Source organism: Panulirus ornatus, chromosome 55 (assembly GCF_036320965.1).
Source record: "Panulirus ornatus isolate Po-2019 chromosome 55, ASM3632096v1, whole genome shotgun sequence".
In the NCBI taxonomy this organism is placed as follows: Eukaryota; Metazoa; Arthropoda; class Malacostraca; order Decapoda; family Palinuridae; genus Panulirus; species Panulirus ornatus.
In genome coordinates, this window is record NC_092278.1 from 39,133,262 (window position 1) to 39,148,499 (window position 15,238).

Here is a 15,238-nt window from a genome sequence, read left to right on the forward strand (position 1 = left end):
GTACAGGATCGATGGGGCGACAAGGGACCTGGACCAGATCGGACCCAAGATCTACACTGAACGGACCAACACGACTCTCAACTGTGCCTCGGGTTCCATGTTGGTCGACGTGGCCTTCAGGGACCCATTCTATGGCATCATCTACCCTAACGGCTCCAGGAACTCCGCCTGCCGCATCCAGGGCCAGGGGAAGACCAAGTACCACCTCGAGCTGCCGCTGAAGGGCTGTGGCACAGACCGGGTAAGTTGCCTCACTGGGACCACTACAGTTTCATAGACACATAGACCCAAAGTCCAAGCGAGGTCTTGTGGAGTTCGAGTGAGGAGAGGGACTCACCGCCAACATATTAATGCCAATTTCAATTAGATTTTGTCCTCTTGACCACTACTCTTATTAGAGTAACAAGGTGTGACGTAAGGTCGTATTTTGGGTGAAACGTTAAGCCAATCTTTACCTAAATTTTTGAGTTCAGATTATTTGTTTCTGTTGAGTAATTGTTGCTGGTAGAGAACTGATCCAACTTTCTCAGGTCATCCTCAAGAAATCTGACAATTTTATTTGTCTGTTTCCTTGCGCTACCTCGCTAACGCGGGAGACAGCGTCAAAGTATAATAAATATAAATGAAATAGATATATATTATCCCTGAAGATAGGGGAGAAAGAATACTTCCCACGTATTCCCTGCGTGTCGTAAAAGGCGACTAAAAGGGGAGGGAGCGAGTGGCTGGAAATCCTCCCCTCCAGTTTTTACTTTTCCAAAAGAAGGAACAGAGAAGGGGGCCAAGTGAGGATTTTGCCCTCTAAGGCTCAGTCATCTGTTCTTAACGCAACCTCGCTAACGCGGGAAATGGCGAATATGTATGGAAGGAAAAAAAAAGAATATATATATATATATATATATATATATATATATATATATATATATATATATATATATATATATATATAAACTGACCGTGACATAGATACACGCTTAAAGAGGAACTTTTCTATACATGTAAGTAATTCTGAGGCTAAGGTGATGGTAGGCGCCTGGTGTCGCTGGCTAACATGAGCGCTGTGTTCTGCAGGTGGAGCGGCGAGTGTTCGTCAACAATATCATCGTCAGGTTCCACCCTGAGCTGGAGCTGGAGGGTGACGAGGTCAAGACCATCATCTGCCGCTACCCAAGCCCCAAGTACATCCCCCCGCCAGGCCCGCCCGTTCCCATCGTGTACGTTACCTGTCTCTTGTCGTATCACTTGTGCCACTAACCATGTTCACCCTGCCATTACTCTAGCAACCCTGCTCCTACCCTAGCCAACCTGCCACTACTATGACCACCCACCCACTACCCTGGCAACCTTGCCCTTGCCACGACAACACTGCCACTACCCTGGCAACCCTGCCACTGCCATGAAAACACAGCCACTTACCCTGGCAACACTGCCACTGACCTGGCGTGAGGGTGGTACTTACATGGAAGAAGTAAAAATGATTGGGAGATGTATAAGAGAAAGCGGCAGGAAGTCAATAGGAAGGTTGAATATGAGGGCATATGAGACTTTGGGTGAGCAAGTATCAATAAACTTTAGGGAGAATAAAATGTTTCAGAAGGAAGTTAATAATGAGCGGGAAAACATAGGAACATCGATGAAGTGGGTACAAGGGGAAGTAATAGGAGGGAGTCATAATGGGAGGAGGAAATGGAGTGAGTATTTTGAAGGTTCGTTGAATGTGTTTGATGATAAGGTGACACACGCAGCGTTTGGGTCTTGGTGGTATTTGGAGTCATGGAAAGTGTCTGGTGAAGAGAGGAGGTAGTGAAAGCCTTACGTAAGATGAAATGAGGCAAGGCGGCGAGAAAAGGATGGTATTGCTGTAAAATTTATTAAGAGAGAGGGTGACTGTGTTGTTGACTGGTTGATAAGAATATATATTCAATGTATGTATGGATAATGGTGAAGTGTCTGAGGACAACGAAGCTATGGCAAAAATGTTAAATGACATTTTTTGCACCTCTATTTATGATGGAAGACACAACCCATATCCCAATAAGTTTTATCCTAGAACAATTAAAGAGGCGAAAAATGAGAGAGTTAAGCCCTTGATCGGCTTTTTCAATAAGTCACTTGCTACAGAAAAAGTTCCAGATGAATGGAAGTTTGCCAATGTAACACCGAAAAAAAGTAATGTCATTGCCCGGAAATTATCGTCCTATCAACTTAACATCTGTACTTGGAAAACTTATGGAAACTATTATTCGAGATAGAATTGTAAGCCATTTAGAGGAGCAGCACTTAATAAACCATTCTCAGTTTGGTTTTCGACGAAATCGCTCATGTTTAACAAAACTTCTTGATTTCTTTTATGATATAATAACATGCACGACAACAAAGTAAAGCAGTTGATGTCAGCAATCTAGACTTTCAAAACGCTTTCGATAAGAGGCTACGCATCAAAGATGACTTGCAAAAATGAAGTAACATGATATTGAGAAGGTTTTAGTTCACTGGATAAGATATTGGTTAACTCTTCGTCAGCAAAGAGTAGTAATGAATGGTCAAGCCTTAGAATGGTTAGACGTAACAAGTGGAGTGCCACAAGGATCAGATTTGGGAGCCGGTTCTCTTTCTCATACACAATAATGATATTGATAATTGCTTACATTGCAAGATTTCAAAATAAGCTGATGATACAAAGCTGGGTAATAAATCTACTAATGAACTTGAACGTCTACAGCTTCAAACTGACATAGACATACTGAGAAGCTGGGCTCATAAGTGGCAAATGAATTTAAATATCGATAAGTGCAAAGTTGTAAATATTGGTAGAAAAAAAAAAAAAGGCAAGCTAAAGTATGAATTCTGTTGATCTGCAAAAGATAAATGAGGAAAAAGGCTGGGATTTAATAATCTCTGGTGATCTACAACCAAGTAAGCAGAGCAGAGAAGCAGTGAAAAAACGGAACAAAATGTTTTATTTCATAGGATAGCCTTCGAATCTTAAGTCCAGGGAAACCATTCTTAGTAACTCTACAGTTCATTGGTTCGTCCACATCTTGAATACAGTTTTCAGTCTTGGTCACTACCTAAAAAGAGACAGACAGAATAGAAAGTGTTCAGCGTCGAGCAACCAAGATGATTCCTGGACTGAGAAACAAATCCTTCGAGATGAGATTATACTTTTCAACTCTATTTAGCTAAGAAAAGAGAAGATTAAGAGATGATCTAATATAATTATTCAAAATGATCAAAGGCTTTGATAATCTTGATCTATCAATGTACCCAAGGTTTGATCCTTCTGATTTTACTTATAGTGATAGAGACAAACTCGTGAGCAAACGATTTACCGCGAACGGAGACAAACTCGTGAGCAAACGATTTACCGCGAACGAAGCGAAGTACTTGTTCTTCAAACATGATTGTTTACATAATGAACGATTTACGAAGTAGAGGTGTTGAAAGCAGTACTATATATACGTTTAAGACTAGACAATAAAATTTTCCCTTTAAGTCCATGACTTTCACTATTTGCGCCTCCATAGTTAAAACGACATATTGCAGGTTATTCTCTTTAACCACACTAATCTACGAGTCTCGGTGATATATTCCACTATCACAAATTGCCTCGAGAAGACCCAGTGCCCTGTTGGTGTTTGAAGTCCTTTGTAACATGATCATGTTTGTAGATGTGAAAATGAGATGTCTTTTACTACCGACCTTTCTGGAGGGGTTTAGAACCTCTCTGGGGTCATGCTATCCCTATAATGTATAACTGAATGACCTTCGTCCATACGTTGTCTCCTGACCTCGTGTTCGTGTTCTCAGGGCGCCTCCAGCCTCCCCAGGAATCCCTACTCCGGTCAGTGAAGTGGAAATTCTGCTCATCATCTGTGCCATCGTCTTCCTGGCGCTTCTGCTTGTGGGTATGGCCTGCTCTTACACCTGCCTCAAGAAGCGTAACATCAAGCTGGTGCGGCGCCGGCCCATGTCCCTCGGGGCGCCGTCGGACATCACGAAGATGTCCGGGTCGTCACTCCTCTTCGACGGGGTGAAGATCCCTCGGGCTCACGCCACGTCCACCTCAGACTCGGACACGGCGATCGTGTCACAGTCCGACACCCTACCCTCCGACTACCCCTCTGATCCACCTTCCAGCGGATCAGAGGTGGAGGAGATGGACATGCGCTCAGTGGAACGTCGGTCCTCAGCGGCTTCCAGTCGCATGCATGAGGAGAGAATCCACGCCTTCCAGAACCAGGCCTTCATTATGGACGAGGACCGCCTGTCCTCCGTGTACTCCGACGCCATGCTGCAGAGCGACGCCGAGATCGTGGCGGCGTCGCAAGTGATACGGCCTCCTCAACCATCGTTCCTGGTGAGGGTGAAGCGTGCTCCGACGCCTCCCAAGACGCCCGAACCCGACTACCCAGTGCAGCTGGCCCAGTCGCAGTCCCTCACGACCATCCTGGAGAGAGACGAGAGCTTCCGGGCAGAGAGTCTGCCGGGGTCAGAACACGCGCTTCTTGTGTCAGAGTCCGAGGATCTCATCCCACCACCCGCCATCTTACCCCCGCCAGAGTACGCCCAAGTGCACCGCAAGACGCTGGACATCCCACGACCTCCTCCTCCTCCGCCTTCCGATTATAGCTCGGTGACGCGGTCGGTGTCCGAGCGTGACCTGCAGCTGGACATGCGTCACAACATGAGGAGGGACATCCGACACATGGAGAAGATTGATATGTTAACGACCGAGACGACTGACATTCAAGAGACGGTGGAACGCCACGGCCGACGCTACATGGTGCCACCTCCGCCCTCTGAACCAGACTCAGAGTACCCGTCAGAGGCTCGCAGCGTCACGGACGTGATGGAGGAGCTGCCCGTCGTCCCTAGGAGACCGGAAATCACCAGCCACGTCGTTGACGACCGCCACGTCTCCACCATCACGGAAACCCACACCACTGAAGACATTGAACGCCACCGGCGTTTCATCAAACAGGTAAGTTCTTCGACTGCTCTACACTTACAATGGTCTTGGTAAATATCTTCCGTTCGTCCTTGTAGATGTCTGTGTCACTGACGCTCTATCCACCGGCAGTACCACGTCAAGCCCAAGGCGCTGCCTCCGCCCAAGTGGAACGTGGCCATCCGTCACTACCCAGGACCCAAGTACGCCGATGAGGTTGAGTCTTCCGGGCCTGAGTGGGAGGGCTACAGCGAGCCTGGCTCCGACGTGTTCCGCCAGCACTTGCTCCACGCTGACGTCGATGACCTGGAGATAGAGACGCTGGAACATCCTCCTCCACCCAACTGGAACGTGCTCCTCCGCGTCCTGGAACCACCGCCGACAGAGCAAGCCGTGCAGTGTGTACTGACGAGGGAGGACCGCGAGAAGTGGCGGCAGATCATCACAACTGAGTCTACCCTACGCACCATGCTCACCTACGCTACCGTTAAGGAGGACTACGAACGCATCCGTCATGACCAGAGGTAAGGATCCTTGCACGGCTGCTGGTCATGCACTCGGCACACCACCGCTCATGGCAGCAGGACGTGAAGAATGATTACGTGGTGAGAGCTGTGCATGAAACATATCTGATATCACGTCCTAATACCTCATAAACCATGTCCTGAGACCTCATAAATCGTCTTCATGCCTCACAAATCACGTCCTTATATCTTTTATATATCGTCCTTTTACTTCATAAATCACGTCCTTAAATCTTATAAATAACATCCTTATACCTCATAAATCACGTCCTTATACCTCATAAATTACGCCCTTGTACATTATAAATCGCTTCCTTATACCATATAAATCACGTCCTTATACATGAATAATTTCCCTATTCATCCTAAATCACGTCCTTATCCGTCATAAATCATGACCTTATACCTCATAATTCATGCCCTATACTCATACATACATCATGTCCTCACATCATAAATCACGTCCTTATACCTCATAAATCACGTCCTTATACCTCATAATTCATGCCCTATACTCATACATACATCATGTCCTCACATCATAAATCACGTCCTTATACCTCATAAATCATGACCTTATACCTCATAATTCATGCCCTTACACCTCATGAATCACGTCCTTAAACCTCATAAATCATGACCTTAAGCATCGTAAGTCATGTCCCTACGCCTCATAGCTCATAAATCGTCTATATACCGAGTGAACCATGTTCTTGTACCTCATAAATCGTCTATATCTCATAAACCACGTTCTTATACCTCATAAATAGTCTATACATCTCCTAGACCACGTTCTAATACCTCATCAATCTTCTCTGTACCTCGTCAACCACGTGCTCATACTTCATTAATCTTCTTTGTACCTCATAAACCACTTCCTCATACCTCATAAATCTTTGCACCTCATAAACCACTTCCTCATACCTCATAAATCTTTGCATCTCATAAACTACTTCGTCATACCTCATAAATCTTTGCACCTCATAAACCACTTCCTCATACCTCATAAATCTTTGCATCTCATAAACTTCTTCGTCATACCTCATAAATCTTTGCACCTCATAAACCACTTCCTCATACCTCATAAATCTTTGCATCTCATAAACTACTTCGTCATACCTCATAAATCTTTGTACCTCATAAAACACTTTCTCATACTTTATAAATCTTTCCCTCATAAACCACTTCTTCATACCTCATTAGTCGTCTTCCTACCTTATATGCCATGTCCTCATAAGTCGTCCCTCTACCTTATGAGCCACGACCTCATACACCACCTCCTCACGCAGGTACGAGAAGCTGTTTGAACCGCGCAAGTGGGACGTCATCATCAGGATCCTGTCCCCACCTGACATTCACGACCGCATAGACTCGTCCTCGGAGGCTCCCTCGATCTCTGACACGGAGAGCCTTCCCTCACGGGACGGTCGGAGGTAAGGCTCCCCCACCACACAGTCCACGCTGCGTGCACACCACCACATCCATGTTGCACACCACAGTCCACGCTGCGTGCACACCACCACATCCATGTTGCACACCACAGTCCACGCTGCGTGCACACCACCACATCCATGTTGCACACCACAGTCCACGCTGCGTGCACACCACCACATCCATGTTGCACACCACAGTCCACGCTGCATGCTCACCGCCACATCCATGTTGCACACGCAGGACAACCAATTTGTTTTGCTCCCTCGCCCATTCCCGTCTCCCTGGGCCATTTCTCACTCAGACCCAGTCATGTAAATTGCCTTCATGCCCACAGATCCAGTGATAATACTGTCGTCCCGCAACCCCTTTTCTCTTAAGCTCACCCCCCAACAGCTCGTCGCTTCCCGTTTACCTTTCAGGTACCGCAAGAACGAGAGCGCGCCGAGCGGCCGACGTCCATCTCTGCCGCCGCTGTACGAGTACGACTCGGAGGGCAACCCAGTCATCATGCGTCGTCCCGGCCCACCCTCAGCCCGCTCTAGACGATCATCCAAGTGAGTAGTAGTCACCCACCACCCCGCCCCTCAGGTGGGCTGTGTCAGATGTGAGAGTCTCGTGCACATCACCGACTCCTCACTACTCAACACACCTCATGTAGATAGGAGACGGTCAGTGAGCCAGTCAGGCTGACGCAAACACACACCCGTCAGAGTCTGACCGCTTAACTATGTTATGTTTTTGTGTCCATACAAATTATGGAGTATTGTCCATCGTGTGATGACGGTGTCGTGAACCGTGTGCGTCACCCACAGGTCCAGCACCCACTCCGGGATCGACGTGCGTTCCATGACGGAGACGGAGGTGAACTTCACCCGCGCCGACACCTGGAGCGAGGCGAGTGGCCCCAGCCTGGCCAGCGGCGCTCGCTCCATCGCCGACCGTTCACAGCCGGAGATCACGTACAACGTGCCGGTCCTTCCCGATGACGACTACCCAGACACCGACTTTGATGACCGGATGTCGGCCAGAACTGGCAGATCCCTGGCCCGCTCTGCCTCCGAGTTCACCGAGGACTGGCGCCACCACGTGAGTCTGGACCGCCCCAGAGGTCCACAAAACCTCAGCTTTCAGTCCTGAAACATCAACCTCATCAGAACTGCAACGGGGTTCAAACAACAATAGAATACTAGACTTAAGACTGTGTGCTATGCTCGAGCTGTGCTGACCCATAGCCTGAATCATAAACATGATTTAGAATGTTAGACGTTTGGTAGAGATTTTGATATTGATATAGAGAGTACTAAAGCAGGGTTTGTGTGTTCGCTCTTTACAGGAACCCGTGGATCGGTACTCACACGTGTCCGGCTCCTCCGTGGAGAGCAAGCGGCGGCAGCTGGAGCGCTCCACCACGGAGTACTTTGAGGAGCCCCCTCACCTGAGCGACGTGATGACCTCGCCCGACCACTCGCCAGACAACTCCCCCGGCCCCATAGCCAGGTTCCAGCACCCCTACCACCACGACTACGACAGCCACAGGTTCGACCACCACTACGTACAGGATGTGGTGGACGGCGGCCACGTCCTGCACGCCCAGCGACACTCACATCACGTGGCACGGCTGGTGGACCACCACTCTGACCGCATGATGCACGTCGGCCGCGAGACCTACACTGTGGCAGAGACCGAGGTCGCTAAATGGGGTCGCAGACAGTAGCCCTGGCCTGCTGAGTACACACAGAGGTACACAGAGGGACGAGGTCCCGGGATAATGTTTGCCGCTCCCGGAAACGGTCACAGCACAGGTCATGGGAGATACAGTAGGAGGTGTAGTGCTCTACGTACACCTACCACAGGTGAAGGGGCGGTGGACGGAGGGAGGGATGTGGGAAGCGTCAGGGGACGCGTCAGGCCGCACGACCTGAACCTCACTTCGCCAAGTGGTGTGAGCACCACGACTGGTGTCGTGTATATCATGCTAATTAATATCATTAACCAATACGAACGCATCTGGCACTCGTGTGGTAGACTAACTCCCCAGGTTGTGTGTGTGTGTGTGTGTGTGTGTCTGTAGGGATATAACAAAGTGCTTGAACGGACGCTGTTCTCCGCTAGAGGACCTGGGAGTCGACCTGGCTGGCTCGCCGCAGCTCACTGCCTACTAATACAAGAGAGAGACTATAGCAGTGTTCTTATCGGCCCCTCGCATCTAACATCACATGCCGACGCACTGCTGGAAATTCATCCTAATATCTTTTCAACGCAATTAAGAACCAATTATTTTCCCCTCATACGTCATCCACTTCGAGATGAGAATGATATTCATATGTGTATCATCCGTCTGATGTGAGACAGCAGTGCACCGGCAAACAGTGTTCCACAGTCCTAAACCCTAGTCACCCTGTGTAGTGTCGTGAGGGAACGCTAGGATCGCTGCTCGCACACCCGCGGGAAGCACACACTGACCTGAACAACGAATCCCAGGGTTTATATCGTCACGAGAAATGGTGCCACGCATGTTGGAGAAGACGGGTGCCACCTGGTGACGAGGGGGTGCTGCATGATGACCAGGGCCATGACTTGACCGACGTGAAGGTGGGGGTATGATGACTGGCTGAAGGCGGTGGTATGACGATTTAATTGGGGGTATGATGACTGGTTGAGGGTGGTGGTATGATAACAGGCTGAAGGTGGGGGTATGATGATTTGGCTGAAGGTGGGGGTATGATGACTGGTTGAAGGTGGTGGTATGATAACAGGCTGAAGGTGGGGGTATGATGACTGGCTGAAGGTGGGGGTATGATGACTGGCTGAAGGCGGTGGTATGACGATTTAATTGGGGGTATGATGACTGGTTGAAGGTGGTGGTATGATAACAGGCTGAAGGTGGGGGTATGATGATTTGGCTGAAGGTGGGGGTATGATGACTGGTTGAAGGTGGTGGTATGATAACAGGCTGAAGGTGGGGGTATGATGACTGGCTGAAGGTGGTATTATTGGCTGAAGGTGGTGGTATGATGATTTGGTTGTAGGTGGGGGTATAATGACGGCCTGAAGGTGGTATGATTGGCTGAGGGTGGTGGTATGATAACTGGCTATGGCTGAGTATTGTGACTTGTTACCAGTCTTATGAGTGGTGAGTGGAGGTGAAAGGTAAGTGTAGAGTGGGTATGTACCACGTTGATGATGATGATGGTGGCCTGTGCTCGGGGTCAACCCAGTACTTCGTCAGGTGGGTCCTTGTTATTCCCAACGGTGTGCTGGCTCTCTCTCAAGAGCGCTCGGGAGAGGGGCTTCCTTGGGAGAGGTTTAACACAAAAAAGTTCAGGCCAATCTTACTTATGAGCCAAGTTAGCCAGAAATGTTCTTATAGTGGAATATGTTAGAACGAAACTAATAATGAATGTTCATACACTAACGTTCACTTTTTTTTTTTTTTCGAAAGCTTCCAAGTTGCATAACAATTACGACTAAGAAATGTGTCTGATTCAGGTACAAAATAATGGTAAACAACATGCCAAAGCTTCCACCTGCTTTCTCGTCAGTAAACCGTCAGAGCTTTGGAGAGGACGTCGGGAAAAGAACTTCGAACACGACCTGATTCACCAGAGGATTTGATGTCTTCGCATGGGTGACGTCACTCTAGCTCGTCAGCCAATAGCTTGTCAGCCTAACGTCGTTTAGGGTGACGTCATTATGGTTTCTAGCCAATAGCTCGTTGGCCTGGCTTCATCTGGGTGACGTCATTCAGAACATATCAGCCTGGCTTCATGCTTGTGATGTCACTTTGGCTTCCAGCAGTGTGTCAGCCAAGATGAAATTCTTTTCCCGACCAAACCAACTGTTACATTTTTGATATTTAGGGCAGGTACAATATTTGTATTTACATGTAATATTTTTTTTTCATTAACTGTACGAAATATATGCTTACTCCATATGCCATAACGGAACCAGAGGAAGTTCAGCTGTGACCTGTTAACTTCGTAACAAGAAGCAGTTAAATGGATCAGTAGTCCAAGCCCTCTGTGCTCTGCTTAATCTCATTTAGTAGCCAATACTTAGCGTCATTGAGGTAATCGTATCTACTCATCTAACTAACCTTAAGTGAAAAGCTCTTGATTTTGTTCTGCCAAAATACTCCAGCCTGCCCCTCATGTAGTAGTTCTAAGCCACAGAGCAGATCTGAGGTGCGTGTGTGTGTGTGTGTGATCTCATAAGAAAGGAATCTTCATTTTCGTATAAACTCTAAAGCCAAGTGTTAATTATTTCCTGCAGTAGAAGATGATGACACATCGGGAGTTCACAGTGGCAGAGGAAACACATACGCACGAGTTTGAAATCGTGTGTCTACTTTGTTACCGAACTCCCATCTGTCTAATGAATCGCATTCACGAATGAAACTGTTTTACTCACAGTGTAAATTACTCACCGCTCAGATCTGTTCATGTTACACGAACACAAAAACAAACACATACCCACTGCTGAGTCCAGGGCACAGCAAACACCTCTGACTGCGACTGTCAGATGGCACAGCCATCGTCAGACAAGAGTCTGTGCCAAACGGAACTTCCCCTCAACACTGAGGGACTCGTATCCGAACCAGCTTCACGAGCCAGCTTCGTAAAACAGCTGATTCACGTGGTGGTGTCACGAGCCACACTCTGTTCATTGGCTTCGTGAAGCAGTTCCACGAACCCGCCAACACGATGCAGCGACGCGAGGCGGCTGGAGGACAGGCGGTGGTGCTCAGCCGCTCATGTATGTACCTGATCAGAGTGGAAGTCTCACCATCCCACAAAACAGTGAATAAAGCAAACATGTTGTGCATTAATGCTTTAAATACAGGCCATAATAGTTTCTAATGACATCCCTTGTGTTTTATTATCCTTGCATATACTACAAAGATATACCTCACCGGACATAATAATAGCAGTAGATTATTATGATAACCGTTTCTTTCCCTACACATGAGGCTCTAGGACTCTCTACCCTCCCATGTCTTCCCCAGTAACTAAAACTTGACACATTTTAAAAGATATTTTTTCTAATTTTCTCTAAATTTCGTAAATACTTTTCCTTGTCTCTTTTTCCTTTTATTAACCTCTCTATAGTTCAGTTAAGGCCCGGCTTCTGTGAAGTCTTCTATCCGTGACTGAGGCCTCCAACAGATATATATATATATATATATATATATATATATATATATATATATATATATATATATATATATATGTGTGTGTGTGTGTGTGTGTGTGTGTGTGTGTGTGCTCTGTTCATGCCTTCACCCTCTCAATCAATACCCTCCCATATAATTTACCAGGAATACTCAACAAACTTATACCTCTGTAATTCCAGCACTCACCCTTATCCCCTTTGCCTTTGTACAATGACACTATGCAAGCATTCCGCCAATCCTCAGGCACCTCACCATGAATCATACATACATTAAATAACCTTACCAACCAGTCAACAATAGTCATCCCCTTTTTTAATAAATTCCACTGCAATACCATCCAAACCCGCTGCCTTGCCGGCTTTAATCTTCCACAAAGCTTTTACTACCTCTTCTCTGTTTACCAAATCATTTTCCTTAACCATCTCACTTTGCACACCACCTCGACTGAAACACCCTATGTCTGCCACTCTATCATCAAACACATTCAACAAACCTTCAAAATACTCACTCCATCTTCTCACATCACCACTTCTTGTTATCACCTCCCCATTAGCCCCCTTCACTGAAGTTCCCATTTGTTCCCTTGTCTTACGCACTTTTTAATTTACCTCCTTCCAAAACATCTTTTTATTCTTTTATCAGATTGGGGAAGAGCAGTGTGGTTTCAGAAGTGGTAGAGGATGTGTGGATCAGGTGTTTGCTTTGAAGAATGTATGTGAGAAATACTTAGAAAAGCAAATGGATTTGTATGCAGCATTTATGGATCTGGAGATCTGGAGAAGGCATGATAGAGTTGATAGAGATGCTCTGTGGAAGGTATTAAGAATATATGGTGTGGGAGGCAAGTTGTTAGAAGCAGTGAAAAGTTTTTATCGAGGATGTAAGGCATGTGTACGTGTAGGAAGAGAGGAAAGTGATTGGTTCTCAGTGAATGCAGGTTTGCGGCAGGGGTGTGTGATGTCTCCATGGTTGTTTAATTTGTTTATGGATGGAGTTGTTAGGGAGGTGAATGCAAGAGTTTTGGAAAGAGGGGCAAGTATGCAGTCTGTTGCGGATGAGAGAGCTTGGGAAGTGAGTCAGTTGTTGTTCGCTGATGATACAGCGCTGGTGGCTGATTCATGTGAGAAACTGCAGAAGCTAGTGACTGAGTTTGGTAAAATGTGTGAAAGAGGAAAGTTAAGAGTAAATGTGAATAAAAGTAAGGTTATTAGGTACAGTAGGGTTGAGGGTCAAGTAAATTGGGAGGTAAGTTTGAATGGAGAAAAACTGGAGGAAGTGAAGTGTTTAGATATCTGGGAGTGGATTTGGCAGTGGATGGAACCATGGAAGCGGAAGTGAATCATAGGGTGGGGGAGGGGGCGAAAATTCTGGGAGCCTTGAAGAATGTGTGGAAGTCGAGAACATTATCTCGGAAAGCAAAAATGGGTATTTTTGAAGGAATAGTGGTTCCAACAATGTTGTATGGTTGCGAGGCGTGGGCTATGGATAGAGTTGTGCGCAGGAGGGTGGATGTGCTGGAAATGAGATGTTTGAGGACAATATGTGGTGTGAGGTGGTTTGATCGAGTAAGTAATAATAAGGTAAGAGAGATGTGTGGTATTAAAAAGTCTGGTTGAGAGAGCAGAAGAGGGTGTTTTGAAATGGTTTGGTCACATGGAGTGAATGAGTGAGGAAAGATTGACCAAGAGGATATATGTGTCAGAAGTGGAGGGAACGAGGAGAAGTGGGAGACCAAATTGGAGGTGGAAAGATGGGGTGAAAACGATTTTGAGTGATCGGGGCCTGAACATGCAGGAGGGTGAAAGGCGTGCAAGGAATAGAGTGAATTGGAACGACGTGGTATACCGGGGTCGACGTGCTGTCAATGGATTGAACCAGGGCATGTGAAGCGTCTGGGGTAAACCATGGAAAGTTCTGTGGGGCCTGGATGTGGAAAGGGAGCTGTGGTTTCGGTGCATTATTACATGACAGCTAGAGACTGAGTGTGAACGAATGGGGCCTTTGTTGTCTTTTCCTAGCACTACCTCGCACACATGAGGGGGGAGGGTGTTGTTATTCCATGTGTGGCGGGGTGGCGATGGGAATGAATAAAGGCAGACAGTATGAATTATGTACATGGGTGTGTGTATATATATGTATACACTGAGATGTATAGGTACGTATATGTGCTGTGTGTGGACGTGTATGTATATATATGTGTATGTGGGTGGGTTGGGCCATTCTTTCGTCTGTTTCCTTGCGCTACCTCGCTAACGCGGGAGACAGCGACAAAGCAAAATAATCATAATAAATGAATAAATAAATATATATATATATATATATATATATATATATATATATATATATATATATATATATATATATATATATATATATATATATATATTGTTGCACTTTCGCGCTTTAGCGCCAAATCATATGAAGAACGGCCACATCTACTCACATCTATGCACGAGCTGTCATGTGTTAAGCACCGAAACCACAGCTCCCTATCCCATATCCAGGCCCCACAGACCTTTCTCTGGCTTACCTCGGACGTTTCACATGTTTTGGTTCAATCTATTGACAGCACAACGACCCCAGTATACCACATCGCTCCAATTCAATCTATCCCATGCACGCCTTTCATCCTCCTTGATGTTCAGGCACCGTTCGCTCAAAAAACAATTTCACTCTACCCTTCCATCTCCAATTTGGTCTCCCCGCTCTCCTCTCCAATTATGAACACATATCCAAACCATTTCAGCACACCCTCTTTTGCTCTTTCAACTACTCTTTTTATTACCACACATCTCTCTTACCCTTTCATTACTTGCCACCTCACACCACGTATTACCTTCATACATTTCATTTCCAACACATCCACTCTCCCCTGCACAATCTGATCTACAGCACATGCCTCGCAACCATATAATGTTGCTGAAGCTACTATTCCTTCAAACATACCCATTTTTGCTTTCCAAGATAGCGTTCTCTCTTTCCACACATTCTTCAATGCATCCAGAACTTTCATTCCCTTCCCCACCCTATGACTCACTTCTACTTCCATGGTTCCATTCGCTGTATATCCACTCCCAGATATCTAAAACACTTCACTTCTTCCAATTCTTTCCACTCAAACTCACACCCCAACTAACCTGTACCTTAGCCTTGCTG

The 15,238-nt window shown here is 46.5% G+C and overlaps 1 protein-coding gene across 7 annotated transcripts in view; it reads left to right on the forward strand.

Moving 5' to 3' along the window:
- The window catches only part of pot (zona pellucida domain protein papillote), a 166,377-nt gene extending 154,604 nt beyond the window's left edge, over positions 1–11,773 (forward strand). For 3 of the 7 annotated variants that reach the window (XM_071693521.1, XM_071693520.1, XM_071693514.1), the window contains 9 exons: positions 7–241; positions 1,072–1,214; positions 3,811–4,984; positions 5,084–5,475; positions 6,765–6,908; positions 7,329–7,463; positions 7,722–7,995; positions 8,243–9,596; positions 9,698–11,773. In XM_071693521.1, coding sequence (XP_071549622.1) covers positions 7–241; positions 1,072–1,214; positions 3,811–4,984; positions 5,084–5,475; positions 6,765–6,908; positions 7,329–7,463; positions 7,722–7,995; positions 8,243–8,623 — 2,878 coding nt within the window. In that variant the 3' untranslated portion in view covers positions 8,624–9,596; positions 9,698–11,773. Of the gene's footprint in view, positions 1–6; positions 242–1,071; positions 1,215–3,810; positions 4,985–5,083; positions 5,476–6,764; positions 6,909–7,328; positions 7,464–7,721; positions 7,996–8,242; positions 9,597–9,622 lie in introns of all 7 variants that reach the window. The other 4 variants (XM_071693516.1, XM_071693517.1, XM_071693518.1 and 1 more) reach the window with 4 other exon arrangements.
- The last annotated feature ends 3,465 nt before the right edge of the window (positions 11,774–15,238 follow it).